This window comes from Magnolia sinica, chromosome 12 (genome assembly GCF_029962835.1).
Source record: "Magnolia sinica isolate HGM2019 chromosome 12, MsV1, whole genome shotgun sequence".
Lineage (NCBI taxonomy): Eukaryota > Viridiplantae > Streptophyta > Magnoliopsida > Magnoliales > Magnoliaceae > Magnolia > Magnolia sinica.
Genome location: NC_080584.1, coordinates 6,436,291 through 6,460,280, shown reverse-complemented (window position 1 = coordinate 6,460,280; position 23,990 = coordinate 6,436,291). Strand labels below are relative to the sequence as shown.

The following is a 23,990-nucleotide window of genomic DNA, read 5'->3' as shown; positions in this document are numbered from 1 at the left end:
TGTCATTTAGTCGTCCACGTATATTATGAAGATTCGTTATAAAATTTTCAAATCATTTCCTTTAAGTTTAAGTTTCTCTGAATCATTTTTAAAAGTTAGTGGCACTCATGTCTCATTCCACAATATTGTTTTAGTCACTTGTCTTGAAATACGAATATGATCTTTATATTGATTTTAAGTCTTCCCTTTGACATTTAAGTTTCGTCTCGATTTGGTGAATTTTCTTTTATATCATCTAGTATTAGTATTTTCGTGGAAAGTTGAATTTATTGAGGATAAAAGTAGGTTAATTAATCGTAGGGTTTTATGATGTGTATATCTTTAAATGCACTCAAATTATTTTCTCTCAAGTTCTTTTATGATTTGTTTAAATATGGGATACCACACACACACACACACACACACACACACACACACCCTCCATGTTACATGCTATTGTGAACTGGAGCATTTCCTACTCAATAAAATTATATAGAGTTGGGGAAAAAATATCAAAAAATTGAGAATTATGATTAAGTAAGAAAAATGTTTATTGAAACATACATAATGGATGTGGAGGTCATGTGGCCTAATAAAAATTGGATTAGGAGTTTGTTCCATTTTTACAGTCGAACAGTAAATAGTTTACTAAAAAGGTTTTTTGTTATTTTTTTTAATAAAAGAATGTTATGAAATAGTAAAGAAGAGGCTTATATCAATCTTTCCCTTCAGTGCACTAAAATTTTAATGTTTTATAATAAAAGGTTAACTAAAAACAAGAAAAAGTGTTTTCTATCAATGCAATAATCGTCATTTAAGCCATGTATCATTGATATAAGCTACTCTTACTAAAACCATATAAGAACAACTCACCGGTGATTGAAATTCCTTAAAATGTTCATGAGCATGTGAGTAAAGGCATGTTTTAGTAAATAAATTTATGAGGTAATGGAGAAGCAATGTCACTTAGGCCTGTTTGGGTACCATAAGTGTTCCGATTAAAGATTGTGGACAAATTTGTTCAACTAACATGGATAAGCTATGTTAGTGTCTTGACTATTATTTGTAAAAAAATAAAATAAAATTGAACTAGACTAGATAAACAAGCCTATGTGTCACCTGACATACATTTGGCACATTAGCACATGTGGACATGCACAACATTTGTGGATTGAGAGTTCCACATGGGGCATTTGCCCATTTGACACATGTGGAGCACTAGAATGTGCATGGTTGCACATGTGGTACATGTAAACATTGGCACATATAGAGTTCTTGAAAGTTGCATCACCACATGTGAGGTATTTGAGGATGGACCGTCTCACTTGTAACATATTGGCACGTGTGGCCACATGTGGAACCAAGTATGTATTTAAAAAATAAAAACTTATTTATGTATCCTTTGAAAAGCATGACTTAAAACAATTTTACGTCCAATTATCTAATGCAAGGTAATAATTCAAATTTTTTAGATCTTCCTATCATTAAGTTGATTTGAATCAGTACCCAAGGTGCTTGAAAAACCATTGACAAGCACTTACCGGTCATCCATCCAAATAGATGTAAATGAATATATTTGCAATGGTAACGAACAGGACCATTAATGCAGCACAACCATCATTAAGTGATATATGAAATGACACTACAGTAGCAAATCACATTTTTTTATCGAACAAAAGGGTAGTTGTATATTGATAACTAAAGGTCATTAAAACTTCTCAAATCATCTTGGTGAAAGTAGGATTTAATAGAGTTGTTGGAGAAGCGATGGCTAACCTTGTTAGATCATCTTGAGAATGATAAGTGATATCCTACTTAAAATAAATTAGCTAATCTATGGAACCCAATATTATTCAACCATAGTAATCAAATTTCTTAAACAATCTTAACCTCTGATTATGGGATATTTGTTTGTCGAAATGAAGCAATTGAATGGTCTTCAATTTTAACCATTCAATCAACATCTACCTGTCCAACACCCACATGACAAGTAATCTTAATTTTTTGTCCATGGTACTTTGAACATATTGTAATTTAGACATTTTAATTGGATTTATTTATATGCAATGTGCAAATATAATGTAATTTTTAAGTGATTGCATACCATTGATCACACTCCACTATCATTTATAAGTTTTTCTCTAAGGGATCATTTTGCAACATGAATTAAAAATTGTGGTTTTTGAAACCCGTGGAATTAAGAAGATTTTGCAAACAAACTATTATAAGGTGACAATGTAAAATATGATTTTTTTCACACAGATTTTGAATGATTCGAAATTCAAATCCATCAAAATCTTCACTAACAAATGTCCTAAATAATTAAATCCACCTAAATTTCTCACAATCCACACCTCAAGTCAACATTTGATGATAAACACAAATTTCAGCATAACAAATGGTGAAGGGAAAAAAAATAACAATCTCAGTCCTATAGATCTATTTATACTTTTATATTCTCATATTCTTTTTTCAAAATTTCCAGCTATAGAGCATCAATTCATTTTCTATTTATCATTAATTAATTAGAAATAAATTAGAATTCTTAAGAAGCTCTAAAACTTTATTTAATAAAAAAATTGACAAATCAACCATATGAAAGAGAAAGAATCCTTCTTTGCTTGTCCACCAACTTAAAAAAAAAAAAAAACTTAGACATGATAAAAAAACAAATTACAATTGTAAAATCCAATTCCTTAATTGACCAATGATAAGAAAATCTGGCAGAAAACTAAAATTTTAAAAGATTTAAAATTTTAATTCCTCCACCCATCTTATGTTGTTGGCTAAATGTAGTAAAAAGAAAGAAAATCTAAATAGGAAAAAAGAATTTCAGGTGATCAATCATGTGGAAGGTAAAGAATTCTCCTTTGCTGATTGATCAATTAAAGTAAACAAATAAATAAATAATATAAATAAATAACTAACTACACAAAGCTTCTACATAATTTAAAAACAAAAAAAAAGATTAAAAATATAATTCCTTGATCCACCATGAATAGAAAAACCAAAGTAAAAATTAAAATTAAAAAACTTCAAAAATATCTAATTACTTTCACTCTTACCATGTTAATTAAAAATTGTCAAACAAAAATCTAAAAATGCTAAAGTAGGAAAAAGATTTTTTCATAAAAGCAGCCTTTAAGATAAATAATCCTCCTTTACTCGTTGGTCAACATAATTTAGAAAAATTATCAATTAATAAAATTCAATTTCTCAATTGACCCTATAAGAAAATTAAAATAAAACTAAACTCAAAAATAAAAACTAATTATTTCCACCTTATAATGTTGCCTAAAAATTCTCAAACAAAAAAAAAATAAAAAAAAAATAAAAGATATACTCTCACAAAACAAATCGTGTAAAAATAGAGAATTGTACTCTAATAATAAATTAGTTTGCTCCAAGTAGGTGTAGGTTCGACTCTCCTTTGAGGTGATACCTGTTGCAGGTGATTGTTTGCATCCGCAAGCAAATATTTTCTTCTGAAAAGGGATAAGGGCACTGCGTTGCAAAAAAATAAATTAGAATAAAAAAAATCCAATTTATTGATTGGATCATTTTAAGAAACCAAGACTAGTAAGTAAAATTTTTAAAATTTCAATAATTTTTCCTTCCATTTTCTCATGTCTAATAAAAAATAGTGAAAAAATAACAGCAAAAAATGGAATTTTCATTAAAGCACCGATTTTATTTAAAAAGAAATAAAGAAAAAAAAAAAACGGAAATGGAATTTTTCATAAGCAGCCGTATGTTAAAAAAAAATGTCTCCAAAAGTCCCCCACCAAACTTCCCCTCTCCAAGAATCTTTTTATACGCATCTCTCACCATTTCTCTCTCCTCTACCTAGGGTTCTTTCTCTCTCTAATCTTCGTTTCAATTCGTGTCAAAAATCCTCTTAAATCCTCTTCTCGTCATTTAACAAGTGACAACTCCTCTCTCTTCATCTTTTCTCGTCTCCATTCAACGCATAACCCACCCTTTTCCCTCTCCTTCCCTCTCTATAAAAGGGTGGTTTCAGTTCTTTGGTCTTATTCTCTTTGAGAGAGAGAGAGAGAGAGAGAGAGAGAGAGAATGGAAGGATTGGACGGTGGGGATGGACTTGATGAAAATCCTGACCCCAACAAGGAATTAGCCGATGGGTCTTCAGGTCTGCTCTGTTTCTTGTTTTCCTTTTACTTCTTTGTTATAATTTCCATTGATTTTGTGTTTTGGAGTTGTTTTGATCCGAGTTTTTCTTTTCGCTGCCTTCAAATGGGGGTTTTGGGTTTTGATTGAGTTGGGTTTTTGCCGGAGTTCGTAGTCTTTCTCGATTTCCCTTTTCTGGTTTTTTGGTTTTTGTTTTTGTTTTTAAATATTACTGTTTGATTGAGTCTGGTTTTTGTGGGTTTCTGTGAAATTTTTTTTTCCTGGTTATATGATCTGGGTTTTTGGTCGATGTAAATGGCCGTTTTTCAATTCCATTTTTCGGTTGAGTTTTGGTTCTGCTGGAGTTTGCGGTTCCTGTGGTTTCGTGATCTGGGTATTTCATGCCTCTTTACTGTTGCTTCTGAGTTCAATTTCTGTTGAAGTTTTGGAATTCTCGGTTTGATAATCTGGATTTTGGTGCTTGCAGATATTTTTTTTCTTTCTTTTGAGAAGTAACTAGCTGTTTGATGGAGTTTGATTTTTTCTAATTCTACGCTATCGGAAATTTGATGATATGGGTTTCTGGTGCATGCAAATGAGTTTTGTTTGAGTTTGCTTCTCATGATTCTGGCAATGTTACGATCTAGGTTTTAGGTTTTCAGCAAATGGGTTTTGTTTAGGTTTGCTTTCGTGATTCTGGCCTTTTTTTTGTTCCCTTTCTTTTGGGAAGTAAGTTTTCTGTTTGATGGAGTTTGATTTTGTCTAATTCGATTTTGGAGATTTCGTGATCTGGGTTTTTGGCGCATGCAAATGAGTTTTTCAGTCTTATTTATTTATTTGTTCATGTAATTTTACTTTTTGATTGAGTTTGATGTGTGGATTAGTTCATAATTGGGAATTCTTTCTGATGGTTGGTCAGAGGAAGTTTGTGCAATGAATGAATGCTATTGATTGTTTGGTGGGGGAGTTTGAGACTTAGGGTTTATGTGTTTCATATCAATTACGATAGGAATCATGTCGCTTAGGGTTATAAAGGTGAAAAAAAAGAGAATCTGAGCATTTTTGACGCCATGCAATGAAGCTATTAGTTGATCATTCATGATCTGGTATATGCTTGATCTGTGGAAATGTATTTCATTTGGTTGGGTTCTTATTTTACATGCTTAATTCACTGAAATGTATTTCGTGTGTTGGGGTCTTATTGTTAGATCGAAGGTTTGATTTATTTTGCATTTTTTGACTGTAATAGTCTGGTAGTGGATTCTAAAAATGGGGAAGAAATATGAATGGAAAGGTTATTTTTTGTAATTTCATGCCATGCTGTGGAGATGCTATTATGGTAAATATTGATTCAAGATGCTTAATTTGCTGTTATGTGTTTCTTTTAGTCGGGTGCTTGTCGCTGGCATGTGTGTGATTCGCATTAACTGTTAATTGGGAAATCCAGCAAACCACCCACGGGTGTGCTGTAACTCATTGACTATACACACTGCATACGTGCATGCCAATTGGGACATCCAAATCGTGGGCTCTATTGTTTTTATAGGAGCGTAGTGTGAAAAATCACACCGATTGGACAATCCTAACTGTCCAATTATCATCAAATGGTTGGTTGATAGACAAATGGTCAGCAGTCTCCAAATTGAATGGGTGAGATCATGTGGTTAAGATCATCTGATCCACATGACTTCAGGCTATGCTCCATCCACAATGGGGGCCTGATTTGTGTGTGTATATGCCAATATGCCGCAGATGCATGGTGGATGTATGCAACATGGGAGTGTTATGCAGCAGTGAAAGATAGCACCTGGACCCATTGTTGATGCTTGACCCTGGGTTGTAAAAGTGGTAAAAAATGCAAAGGAAAATTAGTCATGATTTGATATGTGCTTGATTTTCCAAAATATGTCTAACTTGGCGGGTCTCTCTCCATTCTGGCATCCGAGCAATTGCTTAGGCTTAATCATAATCATTGTTTTCATGAATTGAGAAATAGGAAAGTGGAGATATTCTAGGTTGAAGAGTAAGATTTTGGGTCCGTGCAGCTACAGACATGGAGCATTAAAAAGAAGACTCATCCATTCTAACACAGGACCCTCATTCCTCACATGGCAGGAATATGCATATAATCCTAAACCTGTGCATGTGAGTCTCATGGGTAGAGCATTTAAAAGCTATGTTTTGGACTTCACACATTGAAGCAGTGTTTTAAATAGCGAATAGTGTGCAATAACGTTCACCCCTTTGAAGCATGGGGCGTAAGGTACATAGTGTGTAGCGTAAGCTAGATGCTTCTTCTAGATTTTTAATTAAGGCTGCACTTGGTTGCACGAAATTTCATCTAGGGGCACAAATTAAGTATAAAGATAAAGAAACGGGAATGGAACTGATTTTACAGTGTTACTTTTATGATTTTACTAAAATCATTGAAAACATTAACTATATATATATATATATTTTGAAAATAGAAAATGTAACAAATCATTGAAAACAATAATTAATTTCAATGTTTAGTGAAAAATGACTTGTAGTCTAAGCTACACAGTGTGTGGCATAAGCTACATGTGACTTAAGTTATTTGCATGAGCTATGTAGTGTGAAGGCTAAGCTATGGTATGTAGCGTGAAAGCTAAGTTACGCTACGTATCTTAAGCTAGATGCTGTGTAGCACAAGCTGTTTAAAACTCTACCGAAGCTATTCAGTTGTTAAATCATGATTAGATGTACTTTTCTTATCAAATTGTGTTTCATTTCACTTCTCTTTGCCATGGTTAGTAGGTGTTTGAGCGTAAAACATAACAGTCATTCTTTTAGGACTATATTGCAGAAGAATAAAGAAAGTTGAAGTTTGGAGCCACACAAATTAATTCACTTATTACAAAAAGGGACGTATATGATTCCCACGTATATATCTCCATAGCTGTTGGTTACGATTTTTGTCAGTTACTTCATTTAGAGCAATTGCAATCCATTTTGTTTTTGTTATGTTCTGTGGCTTCGATGTGACATTTCTTTTTGTTTGATTCTAGAGTGCCATCAATCATCAACGACCTCATTGCATGGAGATTTTTTTCCCTTTTATTTGAACGTGCTTCCTTGTTATCAACAGGCAGAACTTGTCTTTTCCCTTTTCCTTTTATGACCAAGGTATTCCAAAGCGGCTATGTAACAGCTGTGACACAACGGTCTATTAATGGGGCCACAACAAATTTTTTTTTTCAAAAAAAGAGAGGCTGTTATGGCCTGTGTCGTAACTGTAACGGCCACTACTGTCGTTATGGAATATGTTGTTCTTTTCAATGAATATGTAACACATGGGAGACCATTTCTTTATGTTCGAGCTTAACTCAGTTTTTCAACATCATATAGTTGATACCCGCTTTGATGCGTCACAATATGCATTCTTTGGGAAAGATGTCTTGGAGGAAGTTGAGCTGGGGGGATTAGAGGATGATGATAGTCTTGGCTTAATTGGATTCGACGATGATGAGTATCCGCTATCCTCTCTTGGGGATAGAGAAGAGGTAAGTCTTTTTTTCTTTAGTCATAGAAGATTACACCTGAGCACATTTTCCTGTATCTCTTATTATTATTATTATTTGATGTTTGTAATTTCTTTACTTTGTGATATTTTTAAATATGGCTTCTGTTTGACGGTGAGATGTTAATGGATTTTTCTGAACTTGCCTTTAGTATTGTATTGATTATCTATCTTGTGGAATCAGTCATATGCTCATATTCCTTTCATTTTTTAAGTCAGTCAGTATTATTACATTAGCCACTCCACTACAAATAGGCATGAAAATTCCACTCCAATTGTTCCTCCAAACATCTCTCAAGTCTCAACAAATTTCTTGGAGCCACACATCCCAACTATATCTGAAAATGCCCTCTTGAGACTCCCGAAAATCCAAATAGCTATGACTATGAGTTCCACCATCCACAAACCTACCTCCCACTGAATCCGGGCCTTAGCTGTATTTTCTTTGATATTATTCTAAGAGGAGGGCGATGTGCTGTCTCAATTCATTCATTCATTTCTTTCTTTCCCCTCGAAGGTGTGGCCATAACGGCCACTGCCGTCACTGTTACGATATGGTCCGTAATGGCCGTTCTTTTTTCCTTTTTTGAGAAAAACTTGTATCGGATCCGTAACGTGCAACGTTTCTGACTATTATCAGTATGTAATAGGTGTTTTATTACTGTTTTTGAGTACGCTCCAAGTTGAGAGCTTGTGCTGGCACCTTATTCAATAAGTTCTGTAGGTATTTTCAGGTCTAATGCACATCCTTTTTTCCCCCAGATTTCCACGACCATTTTCTAAATTTTCTTACTTTAATGAAACAAATTACTCAATATCAAATTATGGGGCCTTTATTTATCTATTTCTTGAGGTTTCCCACTTGTTTGTAAAATGAAAGCTTATGTAGAATTGCATGTTTGGATGCTGAAGTAAATTTGTACATCTTCCTGCAGTTGAAGCATTTATATTGTATTTTCCAACTACTCCCTTCGGGGACTACTACTTTAACAGATCATAGGCCAGCACAGTTTCGCTGAGGGCACAGCCCATTGTCTTGAAGCTAAACTGTTGTGATGAATTTGCAGGGTGAAGGTTTGGGGTCTTTATCTGATATTGATGATCTTGCAAGTACTTTTAAAAAGGTCAGTTTTTCCTTCTGTTGAACTGTTAAAATGATCATGCAAGGCTGTGAAAATGTCCAATCATATCTCAATGTGGTTGGAATGTGATAAATTAACCATTCTTAAGGTTAAATCCCATCTGACCATGGTGATAATTTTCTGATGGGTATCTTAGCTAAAGTTAGCTGGGACAAGGCTATGTTGGTGACAACATTTTAGCTATAAAATCTCTCTGTCTCTGTCTCTGTCTCTCTCTCTCTCTCCCCCTCTCTCCACACACACACACACACACACACACATATATATATATTCATTAGCTGTTCAACTTTAAAAGATATGTATATATATATTTTCATAAAATAGCGATTATTGGAAATTAAGTTACCTTGACTGGGTTCATTTGTATATTTTCTATGTGGGCCTGAGAGGTTAATGAATTATATGAGATCCTCTAGTGATGATATGCATATTTCTTGGGTTCTTAGTTTGGACAAGTGGGGCCTGTTGTCAGGTGATTCAAACTTTTGATTTAATCCAGGCCATTGATGGGCTGGTAGCCTGATGTCCCTTTAAAGCCTAGCTTGTGTTGCTCCAGGCTTGGGCTTGACTTAATAAGCACATAAAATTGTGGGCTGGGCCTTAACTATGCAAGTGAAGCCCAATGAGCGGTTTTTAAAATCTACCACTATATTACATACTAATAAAAATGAGAAGGTCTCAAGTCCAACTGGTTGGACCATAGATTACGGTCCACCCAGCGGATAACTTCCAACCTCTCATGTTTGTGCCACATCCAAATCCTCCAGTAGGTTGGCCCTATCAGGAGGATCACCTTCTCCAAAAAAAAAGAGATATCTAATCATGGAGTGAACCACACTTGTATTTTGATATTTATCAATGATAAATTTTTTCTATGATTAGCCCATCTGATGAGTATATAGGGTTGATTTTTGCATTAGGTGATCCTCATGGTAGTGCCAACCTATTAGAAGGGTTGTATATCATGTGCACTTAATAGATTGGAATTTATCTTCTGGGTGGACCATTCCTTGTGGTCCAACCAGTTGGATGTGAGAGTTTCTCAATAAAAATTGGGTTTTGTTACTTATTCCATGTTGATTGATAGAAAAAAGTATCTTTTCTACTTTTGAAAAATATGATTATATGATGTTTACTATGGTGGTCTTTCCTGAAGTGGAAACGGAAATGGTATATTTACTAAGGTTGATTGCTGATGTCCATTCTGTAAAAAAGTAGCTGTTAGCATTTACTTACTCAGGACTTATTTGTATATTTAATGATTATATGCTTTTATGGTCAATTAATGTGTTTTCCATTGTTCAGAAAATTGTGACAACTCGTCATGGCACAAGCATAATGTAGACATGCCAATCCAAGCCATCCAAATGTGGGTCCCATTTCTAACGCAGCATAGACCTAAAATCACACTGACAGGAATTTTTTTTTTAAAAAAAAAAATTAAATATTAGAAAAAGCAATATCATTGCTCAGAGTTAAGGTTGTATTTGCCAGGCCGGGCTTGAATAATTTTAGTGGTTGGGTAGTTTGGCTTGGGCTTGGAAATTAAAACACGTCATGGACTTGGGCTTCTCTAAAATCTTGTCGGCTTGGACCATAAAAAAGTGGGCTCAGGTATGGGTTGACTCTGGAGATCCTGGCCCCTCACCCAGTCATTTGATACCCCTAGATCGGATGGGTGGTGGGCTCCAGTGTAGATTGACAAATATCTCCTTCATGGAACAGTCCTAAGATTTTGATTCGTGGCCTGCAAATTGACTTTTAGGGAAACCGATACAATGATGGCACGCGTGCAACTGAAGAAAGCCCAAAGATTGTGTTGTTAGGATCTTCAAACCCGGGAGATTCTTATGGCATTGATCATCCATGGTGGGTTCCATCAGATGAGCAGTCTGAATCCTCCATCCACAGGCCCCACTTGTGCAAACTCAAAACTCAAGACACTATGCATGCCATCTTCTTGAGGATGATATAATTTCTTTTGATATATTTAATATTCTTTGTCCATTTACCAACATCATCTACTGGAACTATTGTAGCATGTTTATTTATGTTCTTTCTTAACCTCGAAAATTAATCTAGAAATTTAATAAATTCTTTTCCTATTTGGGGGTCCTAATAAAATTGATTAACCTATAGAAAAGAAATAGAAACTTAAGAAAGCATCCAAATAAGTGTTATGTATGTTTTCAATTGGTATCTTCCCAATCCGTTGAGTCATCATTCAAACTTTTTCCTGTACTATTAACTGGGCGTGTACGCAACAGTATGAAAGCATTGCTCATGCATTGGGATGTCCCAAACGTGATGTTTTGATTGTGAGAATTCTGTGTCTCTCTCCTTGAGGGATCGTAGATATTAATTTCACTTATTATTATGCTGGGTAGTGATGATCCTTGGAAAAAAAGATTGTGCAGTAATAACTTTTGCCATTTTGCTCCCTTCTACATGGCATGGGTGGCGAGGCCCACATGAATCATAATTCATAACATGCACTTGATAGCCACAACCTAGCAATTAGAGAAGTTCTTGTTTTTTTATTTTTATTTTTATACATTTGACTATGAAAAAGAAAAATGCTTTAACAGGTTCACTCAAAACAAAGAAAAACATTGCAACCAATTCATTGTCTGTATCAATGTTCAGAACAAAGGTGAAGAATCTCATTTAAATAGATTTTCACCTAGAGACAAATCAATCCCAAGTAATTATTGGGATAAGGCTTAGATGATGACGATGATGATGAGGGAAAACAAGATACTACATCTAAATTCATCTGACTGTTTGGGTGTTTACCGCGACAATATTTTATTAAGAAGACTGGAAAGAGACAACTTTAAAGGAACGTCGAGAACGGTGACCTTCCGTCACTTCCTTTCCTCGAGAAACGGAGAATCAACTATTTGTTGCTCTCTCCTACTCCAAACAAGCAAAACATCCTCATCATAGCAGCCTTTAAAGTCTGGAGAGGAAAACAAAGAGTAAAATGCCCAGCTCGTGATGAAGAAAACAACAATTCGATTGATGAAGTCAGACGATTTTGATTTACTTACAAAGATTCTTTTGTTTCTATCCAACCACAAACCCAATAAAATTTCGGAAGGTTACCAATATTTGTTTGTTTCTTCCCAACTAGAAACGCTGTAAAATGCCACAAGGCACCATCCTCAATAGCGTGCTCCTTCTGTTCTGGAACAGACCAGAGTTTCAATCACTAATAAGCTTGGGAAGAGAGCCATTAAGGACCCAATCAGGACCGGAGAGGCAAAATAAGATACTACAATTAAATTCATCTGACTGTTTGGGTGTTTACAGCGACAATATTTTATTAAGAAGACCGGAAAGAGACAACTTTAAAGGAACGTCGAGAACGGTGACCTTCCGTCACTTCCTTTCCTCGAGAAAGGGGCAGAAGGCCACCATGGAAATAGAAAAAAACATACACCACCAAAGGTAAGCCTTCACCCAAACCCTAATGGGTTTATCCAAGAATCGACTATTTGTTGCTCTCTCCTACTCCAAACAAGCAAAACATCCTCATCATAGCAGCCTTTAAAGTCTGGAGAGGAAAACAAAGAGTAAAATGCCCAGCTCGTGATGAAGAAAACAACAATTCGATTGATGAAGTCAGACGATTTTGATTTACTTACAAAGATTCTTTTGTTTCTATCCAACCACAAACCCAATAAAATTTCGGAAGGTTACCAATAGTTGTTTGTTTCTTCCCAACTAGAAACGCTGTAAAATGCCACAAGGCACCATCCTCAATAGCGTGCTCCTTCTGTTCTGGAACAGACCAGAGTTTCAATCACTAATAAGCTTGGGAAGAGAGCCATTAAGGACCTAATCAAGACCAGAGAAGCAAAATAAGTGTTGCCAGAAATCCGTAGCCAACTCATCGTGGATGAACAAAAATTGTTGTCATAAATTGGTGGTGGAAAACAAAATTTGTTAGTGGTCAAATATGCATTGGGATGAACTGTAGAAAATGGAATGGATAAGATTCTCTCTCTCCCTCTCTCTCCCTCTCCCTCTTTGAGTTTTTACATTTACACCCTCCCTTTTGGCTACTTGCCAAATAACCTCTCCCTTTTTAGTATTGCCAGATAACCCCACCTTTTTTTCATACCTTGTTATAAAACATCCTCTACTCAACTTCCGTTATTTTTTTTTTTTTTTTTTTTTTTTTTTTTTTTTTTTTTTTTTGAGAGATAACAAAAAATTTATTAAAAGGCCGCAAAAGCGGACAAAGAGTACAACACTGGGCCAAAATCAAGAGAGAAAGCCGCCATGGGTAGGCTTAACAAAAACTGCCCAACTAAACACTAAATGCTTAACTTTACACACAACCTCCCCTATATAGACATTCTCATTTCGAAAGTGGTGACCATTTCACGCACCCCAGAGCACCCAACAAGCCGCCATAAAAAACAGCCGCCAAAAGACTTTTCCTAATTTACCACCCCCCCATACCAAGCCTAACTCACTAACTTCTGTTAGAGTTGACCACTGAATGATACTATTTGTTCATAATTAAATTTGATTGTTGACAACATAAAATGAGAGTTTTACCCTTGACTTTTTTGAGATGAGAGAATTCTATTTTATCCCTATGCAAATGTTAGAAGGTTATTCACGACATTTGGATGGTTTTGATCCACCATGTAGATGGTCTAGATCAAATGGCATGGATGGACCACCATTGGATGGTTTGAATCATGTGATCATGTTGGGGCCCACGTAACCAAGCGACTTAAACTCACCCAAAATTAAAATCTTTCTCATCTCTACGAAGTCAAGGACAATGTCATTTCATGTGATTAACGATCAAATTTAATGGTCAACCGTCTTTTTGAACATAAACTTTGATGAAAGTTGTTGGCGGGTATGAAGAAGGTGCTTACCATTGATAATTTGTGAAAGAGGAAGATGATAATCATCAATGTTTGCCTTCTGTGTTTGCGGAATGAGGATTCAACCTCCTGTTTGCTAGTTCCTTTGGATGTAAGACTGAAGACTTCCCAATGACTTATTTGGGCCTCCCATTGTGTATAGGTAAGCCTTCGAAGCATCTTTGGGACAAGGTCGTGGAAAGAATTGAGAGGAAGCTTCGAAGTTGGAAGACTCGATATGTCTCCTATGGAGGTTGCTTGATTCTCATCAAGACAACTTTTGCTATATATGCCAATTTACTATTTATCGTTGTTTAAATGTTCGAAATCAATTTTGTAGAGATTAGAAAAGATGAGAAGATAACTTTTTTTTTTTAAATTTTATTTAGGAAAGGCAACTTGAAGGGTCAAAAGTTTCATCTCCTCATATGGGAGGAGGTTTGCAGGCCGATCAAATCGGGAGGTGTGGGTATTAAAAGTTTGGAACACATGAATCTTGCTCTTTTGGGTAGATGGATTTGGAGATTTGGTTCCGAGTCGGAGAGGATATGGAGGGAGCTTATTGCAAGTAAATATGGTATGCAATTCGGTAGTTGGTTTGTTTGAAGGTCCTCTTTATATAGAGCTTCCATTTGGAGAGCAATTGCGGCGACCGAGCATGTAGTGTATAAAGGGAGGGATCGCTTTCTCCCTCGGCAATGATCATCAAATTAGATTTTGGGTGGATATTTGGTGTGGTGATAGACTCTTCAAGACTTATTCCCTAGGCTGGCTCTCATTTCAATCGATCGCTTCATTTTTGTTGCGGACTGCTTTTCTCTATGCGCCAGTTCTATTGTTTGGAATCCTTCATGTTGTAGGAACTTGGCGGATGTAGAAATTGACGATTTCAGTGGATTGCTCGAGGACCTTAAAAATTCTCCACTCTCAACTCAAGATTCAGACTTGATGGTGTGGTCAACTCATCGTTCGGGAAAGCTCTCAGTGCGATATCTTTATGGTTTGATTTCTGGCTTTACCCGCCCCCGTGGCCCACCTCACACTATCCATCATTGGTTCTATGGTGCCCCTCCCTGTGTGGCAGTGTTCGTTTGGTTGGTGGGAAGAAGGAAACTCCTTACCATTGACAACCTTCAAAGAAGATCCATTGTTTTGTCGAATATCTATTTGATGTGTATGCAAGATGCGGAATCGATCGATCATCTTTTTATCCATTGCCCATTTGGGACGAAGATTTGGGGTCATTTTTGGGGTCAATTTTGTACTAATTGGGTTATGCCGGAAACGGTGGAGGACCTTCTTTGGGTGTGACATGGAGGAGCAAGTGGGAAATTTGACAAAGCAATTTGGATGTTTCATATTATGTGTATCATGTGGGTTGTATGGGGAGAGAAAAATGTTTATTGTTTTCGTATGGTAGCTATGTTGTGGAAGAGGCCATTTGTAGAGTAAAAAATCCTGTACCAAGTTGGGTAGTATTTGTTAAAGCAACCTAGTTTGTTTTTTTGTGGTTTTCTTTTTCGTGGCTCTCTATTCTTTTCTTGCCTTTAGGTGTGCCTTTTAATAAAGTTACTATTACCTCTAAAAAAAAAATCTTTTCATTCACAACCCCTTCGTAAGTGAGTTTTGTGATAAAGTGTTGGGTTCTTTTGGTGTTCTATGGGTTATGCTAAGGTCGAATGAGGGGTTCTTGGTCTCTTGGCATGGGGGTGCGGTGGGAAAAAAAGAGAGGAAATTATGGAGATGGGTGTTATTGGCCGGTCTATGGGCCTTATGGGGGGAGAGGAGCAACTAATGATTCCCAACTATAGTAGGGTTGTGGGTGGAAGTCTTTATATGGGTTAAGCTGGAGCTTGGATGTCATGGTTTGCGCCTTTCATTCCTAGTTATGGGAGATTGTTCTTTTTCATATGTTTCTTGGGTTGCTTTGTAATTCTTCTGGTCGCTTTGGCCTTATTTGATCAATAAAATCGTAATCTAAAAAAAAAGTGTTTATGACCATATATGAGAAAAGGGAGGGTTTATTTAATAATACTAGCAAGTGAGGGGAGTTGGGTTTATTGGTGTATAGGCTATATCAAAAGGAGAGGGTGGTATATGTTACTCTCACTCACTCTCTCTCCTCAAAGGGAAGGGTGATGTGTTTCAAACTCTTTTTTTCTTCAAATGGAAGCCGTCCATCCTGCTGCCAGCACATGGTTGGACCAAGTCTATACATCACCTTGCCACTTGTCACGTGGAGAGATGGTTGTAGGGTATTCCAATTCTTCTAGCTCCACTTATCATCTCCATTTGCCTTCCATAGTGTAGGGTGCTTGACACAACACTTTTCCACTTGTACATAGGCTTTAACTTCTAACAGGTGAGACCATATTTTTGAGATCCTGACTACTAGTTTGACATCTCTAGGCATGGGTGGACCAGGCCTTAAAATTCTCATCAAAATGAGGATCATACATGAATCAACACTATACATGTGGACGCCTGTGACCATTTAATTTCAGTCATTTGTTTGCAAGGAATTGATTAGATGGTTAGGATCTTTTGATGAGGGATCGTGAACGTTTGATGGTTACCATTGCTTAAGGTGGGCCACATATGTAGGAGATGGGTTTGCATCCAAGTTCATAGTCAATGCGCACCCATGCGGCAAGACTCCCACTTTTACCACACCATAGTGCACTTACAGGACATAAATGTTGTTTAAATAGAAATGCACACACACAAAATGAGATCAATGAAAGATGGAGAAATATAGGGAGAGGAAGATCTCCACTTGTTCTTTATTGAATCAGAGAGAGCATACGATAGGGTTCCTAGAGAGTTAATATGGTGGGTGTTGGGAAAGAAAGTAGTCTCAGGAGGATATAGTAACCTTGTTAAGGAAATGTGTGAGGGAGCGATAACAAATATGAGGTCTACTGGTGGCAAGGTATTAAAAAACGTTTACGTAATGGCTGTAACTGTTGTTATGTAGTAGTAATGGTGGGAACGACCATCACGTAACAGTAATGATGAGAACTGTTATGCGTTATAGAAAAAATGACCCGCAACAGTCCTTTACGGTTGATATAGTGTTTTTTGTTATTTATTTATTTTTATTTTTCTGAAGACTGCAATGGCCGTTACAGTCCGTATCATAATGGTGACGGCAGTGGCCATTATGGCCACCATAACTGTTATTGAATACCTTGACTGGCGGAGAGACAAGTGAGTTCCCGATTATTGTAGGCTTACACCATGGGTGGACATGGAGCCCATATCTTTTCGCATTAGTTATGGATGCGTTAATGAGGCATTTGCAGGAAGAGATCCCGTGGTGTATGTTGTTTGCAGATGACGTAGTTTTGATTGACAAGACGAGGGAGGGTGTAGACAGAAAGCTAGATTTATGGTGGGATGCTTAAGAATCTAAAAGATTTAAAATTAGTCACGGACTAAAACATAGTATATGGAGTGCAATTTAAGTAATAATAGGAGAAAACGAAGAATTAGTTAAGATTGCTAATAAAGAAGCTTCCCAAAATGACCAACTCTTTTCACCTTTGGTCAATAATTCATGAGAGTGGAGAGATTTAAAAGGATGTTGCCCATAAAATTCAAGCTAGGTTGAAGAAATGAAGATGTGCCTTTGGAGTTTTATGTGATCGTCGTGTACCACTCAAACTGAAAGGGAAATCTTATAGGACCAGCCATGCTTTGTGGGATGGAATGTTGGGCAGTTCAAGAACATTATGTTCATAGGATGTTCCAATCCATGGCTTAGTGGTAGACAAAGTGTGTTTCAACACTGAGGTCATGGGTTCGGGTGCCCATGTGGGGTGTGTGGGTAAAAAAAAAAAAATTTCATAGGATGAGTATAGCTGAAATGAGGATGTTGTTGGGATGGATGAGTGCGAAGACTAGGAAGGACATATTAGAAATGATTGCATTTGAGGGAACTTAGGAGTAACACCAATATGTAATAAGATGAGGGAAAGTGGACTTTAGATGGTTTGGTCCTGTGCAACAGAGACCAAGAAACGTGCCAGTTAGGAGTGAGTTAGTACAACTTGAAGGCTCTAAAAGGACAAGGGGAAGGCCCAAAAGGACGTGGATGGAGGTATTAAGAAAAGACTTGATGACCTATGGTCTAACTGAAAATCTGGCCCTTGTTTGAGTGGGATGGTGGAACAGGATTCATGTTGCGAACCCCAGTTAGGAGTGAGTTGGTACAAGTTGAAGGCTCTAAAAAGACAAGGGGAAGGCCAAAAAGGACGTGGATGGAGGTATTAAGAAAAGACTTGATGACCTATGGTCTAACTGAAAATATGGCCCTTGTTTGAGTGGGATGGTGGAATAGGATTCATGTTGCCAACCCCAATTAATTGGGATAAGGCTTAGATAATGATGATGATGATGATGATGATGAACTGAAAGTGCACACTCACTCTTTTTGTGTAGTATAGATATGCATGCGAGAGACTCTAAAGTCATAATCTACAGAAAACTGTTAGGTAATCTCCATGGATTCCATATCTTGATTGGTTTAATGATTTCTAAGACTCTTCTCCGTTCTTCTTATCTAGTATCTCCATTCATTTTTCTTTTCCGTTTCTCAAGGGATTTGTTTCACCAATAACTGTCATACTAGTTTTAAGTTGTACTGCATAAAAGAACTAGATAAGACTCTAGGGAATAAAAAAGACTCTTAACTAGTTAACTAGATAAGAATATGAACTCACAATCTTTACTCTTTAGGAAAAAGGTTCAGGTGTGTACAGAGTCCAGAGACTGCATCTCTCAGTTGGTTCATGGCGTTTTGGAATTCTTCTTCATGGGTCTGGGTCCATGTTTCATAGATCCAAAATGCTGCTATGATGGGACTCACTATGGATTGGATGGCCCATGCCCCAAAAATCCTGCTCGAAATGCCCAAATGAAGGGTTTTCTCTGCAAAGGGTATAAATGCAAGTTTGAATCTATCAACAATAGCAAAATTGTGTTGAGGTTACAAAGTAAGTATCATTAACGAACCCTAATCCTTAACTCTTTAACTCAGTTAGGAAACTAGCTTGATCAAAGTTTGAATCTATCAACAATAGCAAAATTGTGTTTCGGTTACAAAGGAAGTATCATTAAGCAACCCTAATCCTTAACTCTTTAACTCGGTTAGGAAACTAGCTTGATCAAAGTTCCACCTTTCAAAGGAATGGTTTAATTTGCCAACTTCCCTAGGAAATTGGTTTCATATTTCAATTCGAAGTACCATCTATCTATTGCTTCATTTAAGTATCCAATCTACTGCCAAATGGCTATTCCCTAGCATACTTAAACTACCCATGAGAACATCAGAAAATGCCAGTTCTACACCCAAAGAAATAATTCCCACATAAAAACATTGTAATGGTTGAATTTTGTGGAAGTAGCTTGACAAAAATGTAGCTCCATCTGAGTTGGTATCTGTTCTCATACATAGTCAAATGGACACCTGGGCAAACTGTGATGCCCTTCAGAAGGTCAAGGTATTAAACTGCATCTCATCAGTTGGTGGGAAAGTAGTTGCTTCAAAAAGTCAAAATGTGCTTGCTGCTATTCAGTGTTTGGGGGAGTTCAGGCACTCATTGTTTATCATTTTCCTTTATCTCATCCCTTATTCGTGGAATTCTTACCACCATTCGAACTGTGTATTTTTGCTAATGCATTTGTTTTTACTCACAGCTAAACAAGATTTTGTATCATTGTAGCAATTTGAGATTCAAATTTTGTTGTTGTTTTTGTTTATTGCATTCCTTATTTATGGAACTTAATGTTTTATTACCATAATTCGAACTGTGTATTTTTGCTAATGCATTTATTTTACTCACAGCTAAACAAAGTTGTAAGTGAACCGAGGAACTTAGGAGTCATTGGTGATAGGAAATCAGTTTCTAGAGAAAGTGAGTGATGTTGTTGCCTTTGTTCTATATGTTTGTTAAATTGGTTTACATTTGTTCTGCTTGTCATATGGCTGACATTCTTATGTATCGAATCTTTACGGATTGTATTTCACTGTGTTGCACTTTGTGAGATCAATAATCCATTTTTTTATGTGGTTGTTACTGATGTGTACTCCATTTTAGAATAGATGTATTCAAGGGGATACTAACAATGTTTAATCTATAGTAATTATGTGCAACGACACTGGTGAAAAACATTTTAAGTTAGAAAAAACACCTTAGCTTCTCAAGAAAGCCATTCAAATGCTTTAAATTTTTTTTTTTTTTTTTTCATAAAGGACAAGTGAAGACATATTGAAAAAAGAAAGACTGACTTGTTTTTAAAAAGAAAAAGAAAAAGATGCCACACCCATCCATATCCCAACAATCATTTTATATTGCATTTGAGGAATATAGAAGTGCTATGGGAAACTGTCACTCTATAAACACAAAATTTCTAAAAGTTATGGGTGGAGTGATCTCCTACCACACAGGGCCTAGATTTGGCCCATTTCATGTTGTTGAGTTAGAAAGTTTTCTTCGGTTGTTTTTGATCTTCTTTTTTCTCTTCGTGGGTGCCAGATTCAACTATCTTTGTTGGATGACCTCTCACCATTCTGCTTTTTGTTTGGTTTGTATGGCCACTAATTGGCTTTGTTCTCTTAATATATATATATATATATATATATATATATATTTGTTCTCTTAATGAGAGTTGCCATTAACAAAAAAAGAAAAAAAGGAAAAAAGAAAAAGAAAAAAAAAAGAACTCCTACCATACACTGCGAGCTCACAAGACCCACCACCTTCTCCAGCTAGAACTTGTGAAGAATTGGAATTTCCACCTTTTGCTTTCAATAACTTAATTCACCACTCCCCACCCTCTCACTTTCTATGGAAGAATCCCGACTTAAATTTATGGTACCTAGCCTCCTTTCTCGAGCGACCCTTCCTGCTTCTAATCCTATCCCATTCCCTCCTTCCAAAATTGAATGACAAAGAAGAGTTTCTTGAAGTTCCTAACCCTCAGCCACAGCCTCTTCATATGGAACTTGGAGAGAACTTCTGCCCAAACAGCTTTAACAAAGGAGTAATGATTAAGCAAATGGTTAGTTGAATCTTTACCATCACATCATAACGATCACCTATTTCCCATGGTCATATTCCTCAGTATATCAATTGTTAAGATTCTCCTCAAACTTGCCATCCACATGAAGCTCAGACAGCCAAGTTCAGGAAGTCACTGAAAGGGTGGAGAGCTTCTCAGTCTTGAATGCTCAATCAATTGCGATTCCACAGGCAAACCAAGTGAAAGGAAAAGGGCAACAGGGGGAAGAACTTGTGATCAATAATAGTTCTTTCTTGGAAGAACATAAGAGGATTGGGCTGCAAAGTTAACAGGGTCCAAATAAAAGAAGTGTAGGAAATCGAAAGTCGACATAATCACACTGTAGGAAACCAAGCTTCAGACCCTACTCCCTAGATAGAGGTACAATTTGGGGTGTTAAGAATCAAAGAATGGGAAGCTGTCAATGCTATCTTTCTCTGCTGGAGGCATTATTGTGGCCCAGAATTCTGATATCTTGAAGAAAGAAGATAGCTTGTCTGGTATGTATTTGCTTTCAGTTGTTCTTTGGGACCTTTCCTTACGCTTTCTATGGGTTTTTTTTTTTTTTTTTTTTTTGATGTTTACGGCTGTGTAATTAAAATCAGAGAGAGCAGCCATGGGTCAAGCTGAATTTTGTTAGGCAGAAATGGGAGTTACCATGGTGCATTGGAGGTGATTTCAACGTCACTGGTTTTTTGTTTGAGAAATCTAACAGGGGCAGAGTTACTTGCAGCATGAAAGATTTCTCGCTTTGGGTGTCTTTACACAAGTTGGTTGATCTCCCATTGGGGGTGGCTAAATATGCCTGGACTATTAATCAAAGCTGGTCGGATTCTTTTGCGTCTTGATAGATTTTTGGTTTCTGCACATTGGCTCAGGAAATTTCTGCTTGTTTTCAAAAGGGTTTGCTGAGGCCTATATCTGTCCGATCGTTTTGGAGGTGGTCAGTGAGGATTGGGGTCCAAAGCCGTTCAGATTCAAATTAACCTGGTTGGAGTTGAAGGTTTTGAGCGGCTAGTTGCTGATTGGTGGGACTCATTTGCGGTAGGTAGTTATGCTGGCTTCAGATTGAATCACAAGCTCAGGCTTTTAAATGAAAATAAAAATAAAAATAAAATCAAATCAAATTATGGAACAAAACTGTTACAAGCGTTAGAGAGGCAGAATTTGAGTTTATTCTAGAGGAGATTCATGAGTTGGACCTAAAAGAGGAGGCCGGTCAGATTTCAGCTGAGGAGAAGAGGAAATCACGTGGCGGCAAAGATCTAGAGCATTGTGGCTTAAGGAGTGGGATAAGAATATGCAATTCTTTTACTGTATGGCTAGCGTGATGGGCGTGAGCAAGTAGAAATGACAGCTTGGTCGTGGATGATGTTAGAATGCCTGGAAAAAGGCCAGATTTGTGATTCCATTGTTCAGTTCTATAAGACTTTATTGTCTTGCGATCAATGGAGAAGACTGCAATTGGATAAGTAGGAATTCCCTCATTCCTCGAGTGAGGAAGCTGCATCTCTTGAAAAGCCAATCACAAAAGATGAAGTTATAGATGCTCTCGATTTAATGTGCACAGACGAAGCTCCAGTCTAGATGGTTATCCGATGTTGTTTTTGTAGAAATTATGGGCGATGATTGAAAGAGATGTAATGAAATTCATTTGTGAATTTCACGAGCATAGTTGCCTTTTGAATGATTTCAGGGCGACTTTTATTGTGCTTATTCCTAAGCTTGAAGGGGTGGAAAGGTTGAAAGACTTTAGGCCCATTAGCCTAATTAGAGGCCCATACAAAATTCTTACCAAAGATCTTGTGCAAGATTCCGTGGTGTTTTGTCACAGATCATTTATGAAAATGAGGGAGCCTATGTTGCGAGTAGACAGATTTGGATAGCGGTGTCATCCCCTATGAATGCATTGACTTTAGGCATAGGGATAAGAAAAGTGGGTTAGTTTGTAATCTTGACATAAAAGTTCTATGATCACATAGATTGGGAGTTCTTAGATTACATGCTTGAGAGATTTGGATACACGGTAAAAAATGGAGGGGTTGGATCCAATCTTGTGTTCAATCCTCGTCCTTCTTCATTCTGGTTAACGGGTCGCCAAAAGGTTTCTTCAAAGCAACTCGTGGTATAAGGCAAGCTGATCCTTTATCGTCTTATTGCTTTGTTGTGAGTGATTGGTGAGGTGTTTATCAAGATGCTTATGGCAAGGGGAAAAGAATGGATTAGTCGGTGGCTTCAAGGTGGCAGATGCAAAGGGTTCAAGTTAGTCTCCTACAATATGCGGATGATACTCTTTTGTTTTGTGACACAAATGAGATCTTGGTAGACAATCTTTGGAAAATTGTCATTTGCTTTGAGTCTTGGTTTTAAGCATTAATGTTTCTAAAAGCAAAATGCTGCGAATAGCGAGGAGTTATCTTAGTTGGCTAATATTTTCATGTGCAAAAAAGGATCATTTACCTTGACATATTTAGGGCACCCCTCATGCATAGGGAAGCCAACGAAGCATCTCCGGAATAAGATTATTGAAAAAATCGAAATGAAGTTATCTTGGAGGTGTCGTTATCTTTCATTGGGTGGTTGTTTAACTCTTATCAAAGTGGTTTTCTCTAATGTGTTAGTGTACTTCATGTTGCTTATTAAATGCCCAAGATTGGTTTTGGACAAATTAGAAAAAATGAGGAGAGATTTCTTGTGGAAAGGGGTCAAGGAAAACCAATAGTTTAATAATCTTCTTAAATGGGAAGAAGTGTGCAAGCCGATAAAGGAAGGTGGAGCTGTTATAAGAGTTTTGGGAGATATGAATTTGGCTCTCCTTGGCAAGTGGCTTTGGAGGTTTGGGGTTGAGAGATTTCTGATGAAAAGGGGTTGAGAAAAACCGAAAGTTTTATCTTCTTAATTGGGAAGGGGTTTGTAAGCCGATAAAGGAAGTTGGAGCTGGTATAAGAGTTTTGGGAGATATGAATGTAGCTCTCCTTGGCAAGTGGCTTTGGAGGTTTGGGACTAAATTGGGCAAACTTTGGAGGGAGCTTATTGTTAGCAAGTACGACACCTAGGTTGGAGGATGGAGCGTGAAGGGCCTGTTTGAAAAGATGTATGGCCTTGCATTAGATGGAATTAACACCTTATTACACAATGTTTATGTTTGAAAATACCATAGTATTTTGACCATCCAATTCTACGTTTGGGATCGAATTCTTCATTTGGAAAAAAAACATGGTATTATGTGGAACCAATGTTTAT

General features: G+C 36.8%; 1 protein-coding gene across 2 annotated transcripts in view; it reads left to right on the top strand.

The window, feature by feature from the left end:
• The first annotated feature begins 3,758 nt into the window (after positions 1 to 3,758).
• Positions 3,759 to 23,990, top strand: part of LOC131220845 (protein PAT1 homolog 2-like) — a 38,291-nt gene continuing 18,059 nt past the window's right edge. The window contains exons 1-4 of one of the 2 annotated variants that reach the window (XM_058215690.1): positions 3,759 to 4,129; positions 7,477 to 7,631; positions 8,716 to 8,772; positions 19,531 to 19,600. In XM_058215690.1, coding sequence (XP_058071673.1) covers positions 4,054 to 4,129; positions 7,477 to 7,631; positions 8,716 to 8,772; positions 19,531 to 19,600 — 358 coding nt within the window. In that variant the 5' untranslated portion in view covers positions 3,759 to 4,053. The remainder of the gene's footprint in view (positions 4,130 to 7,476; positions 7,632 to 8,715; positions 8,773 to 19,530; positions 19,601 to 23,990) is intronic. The other variant, XM_058215691.1, reaches the window with a different exon arrangement.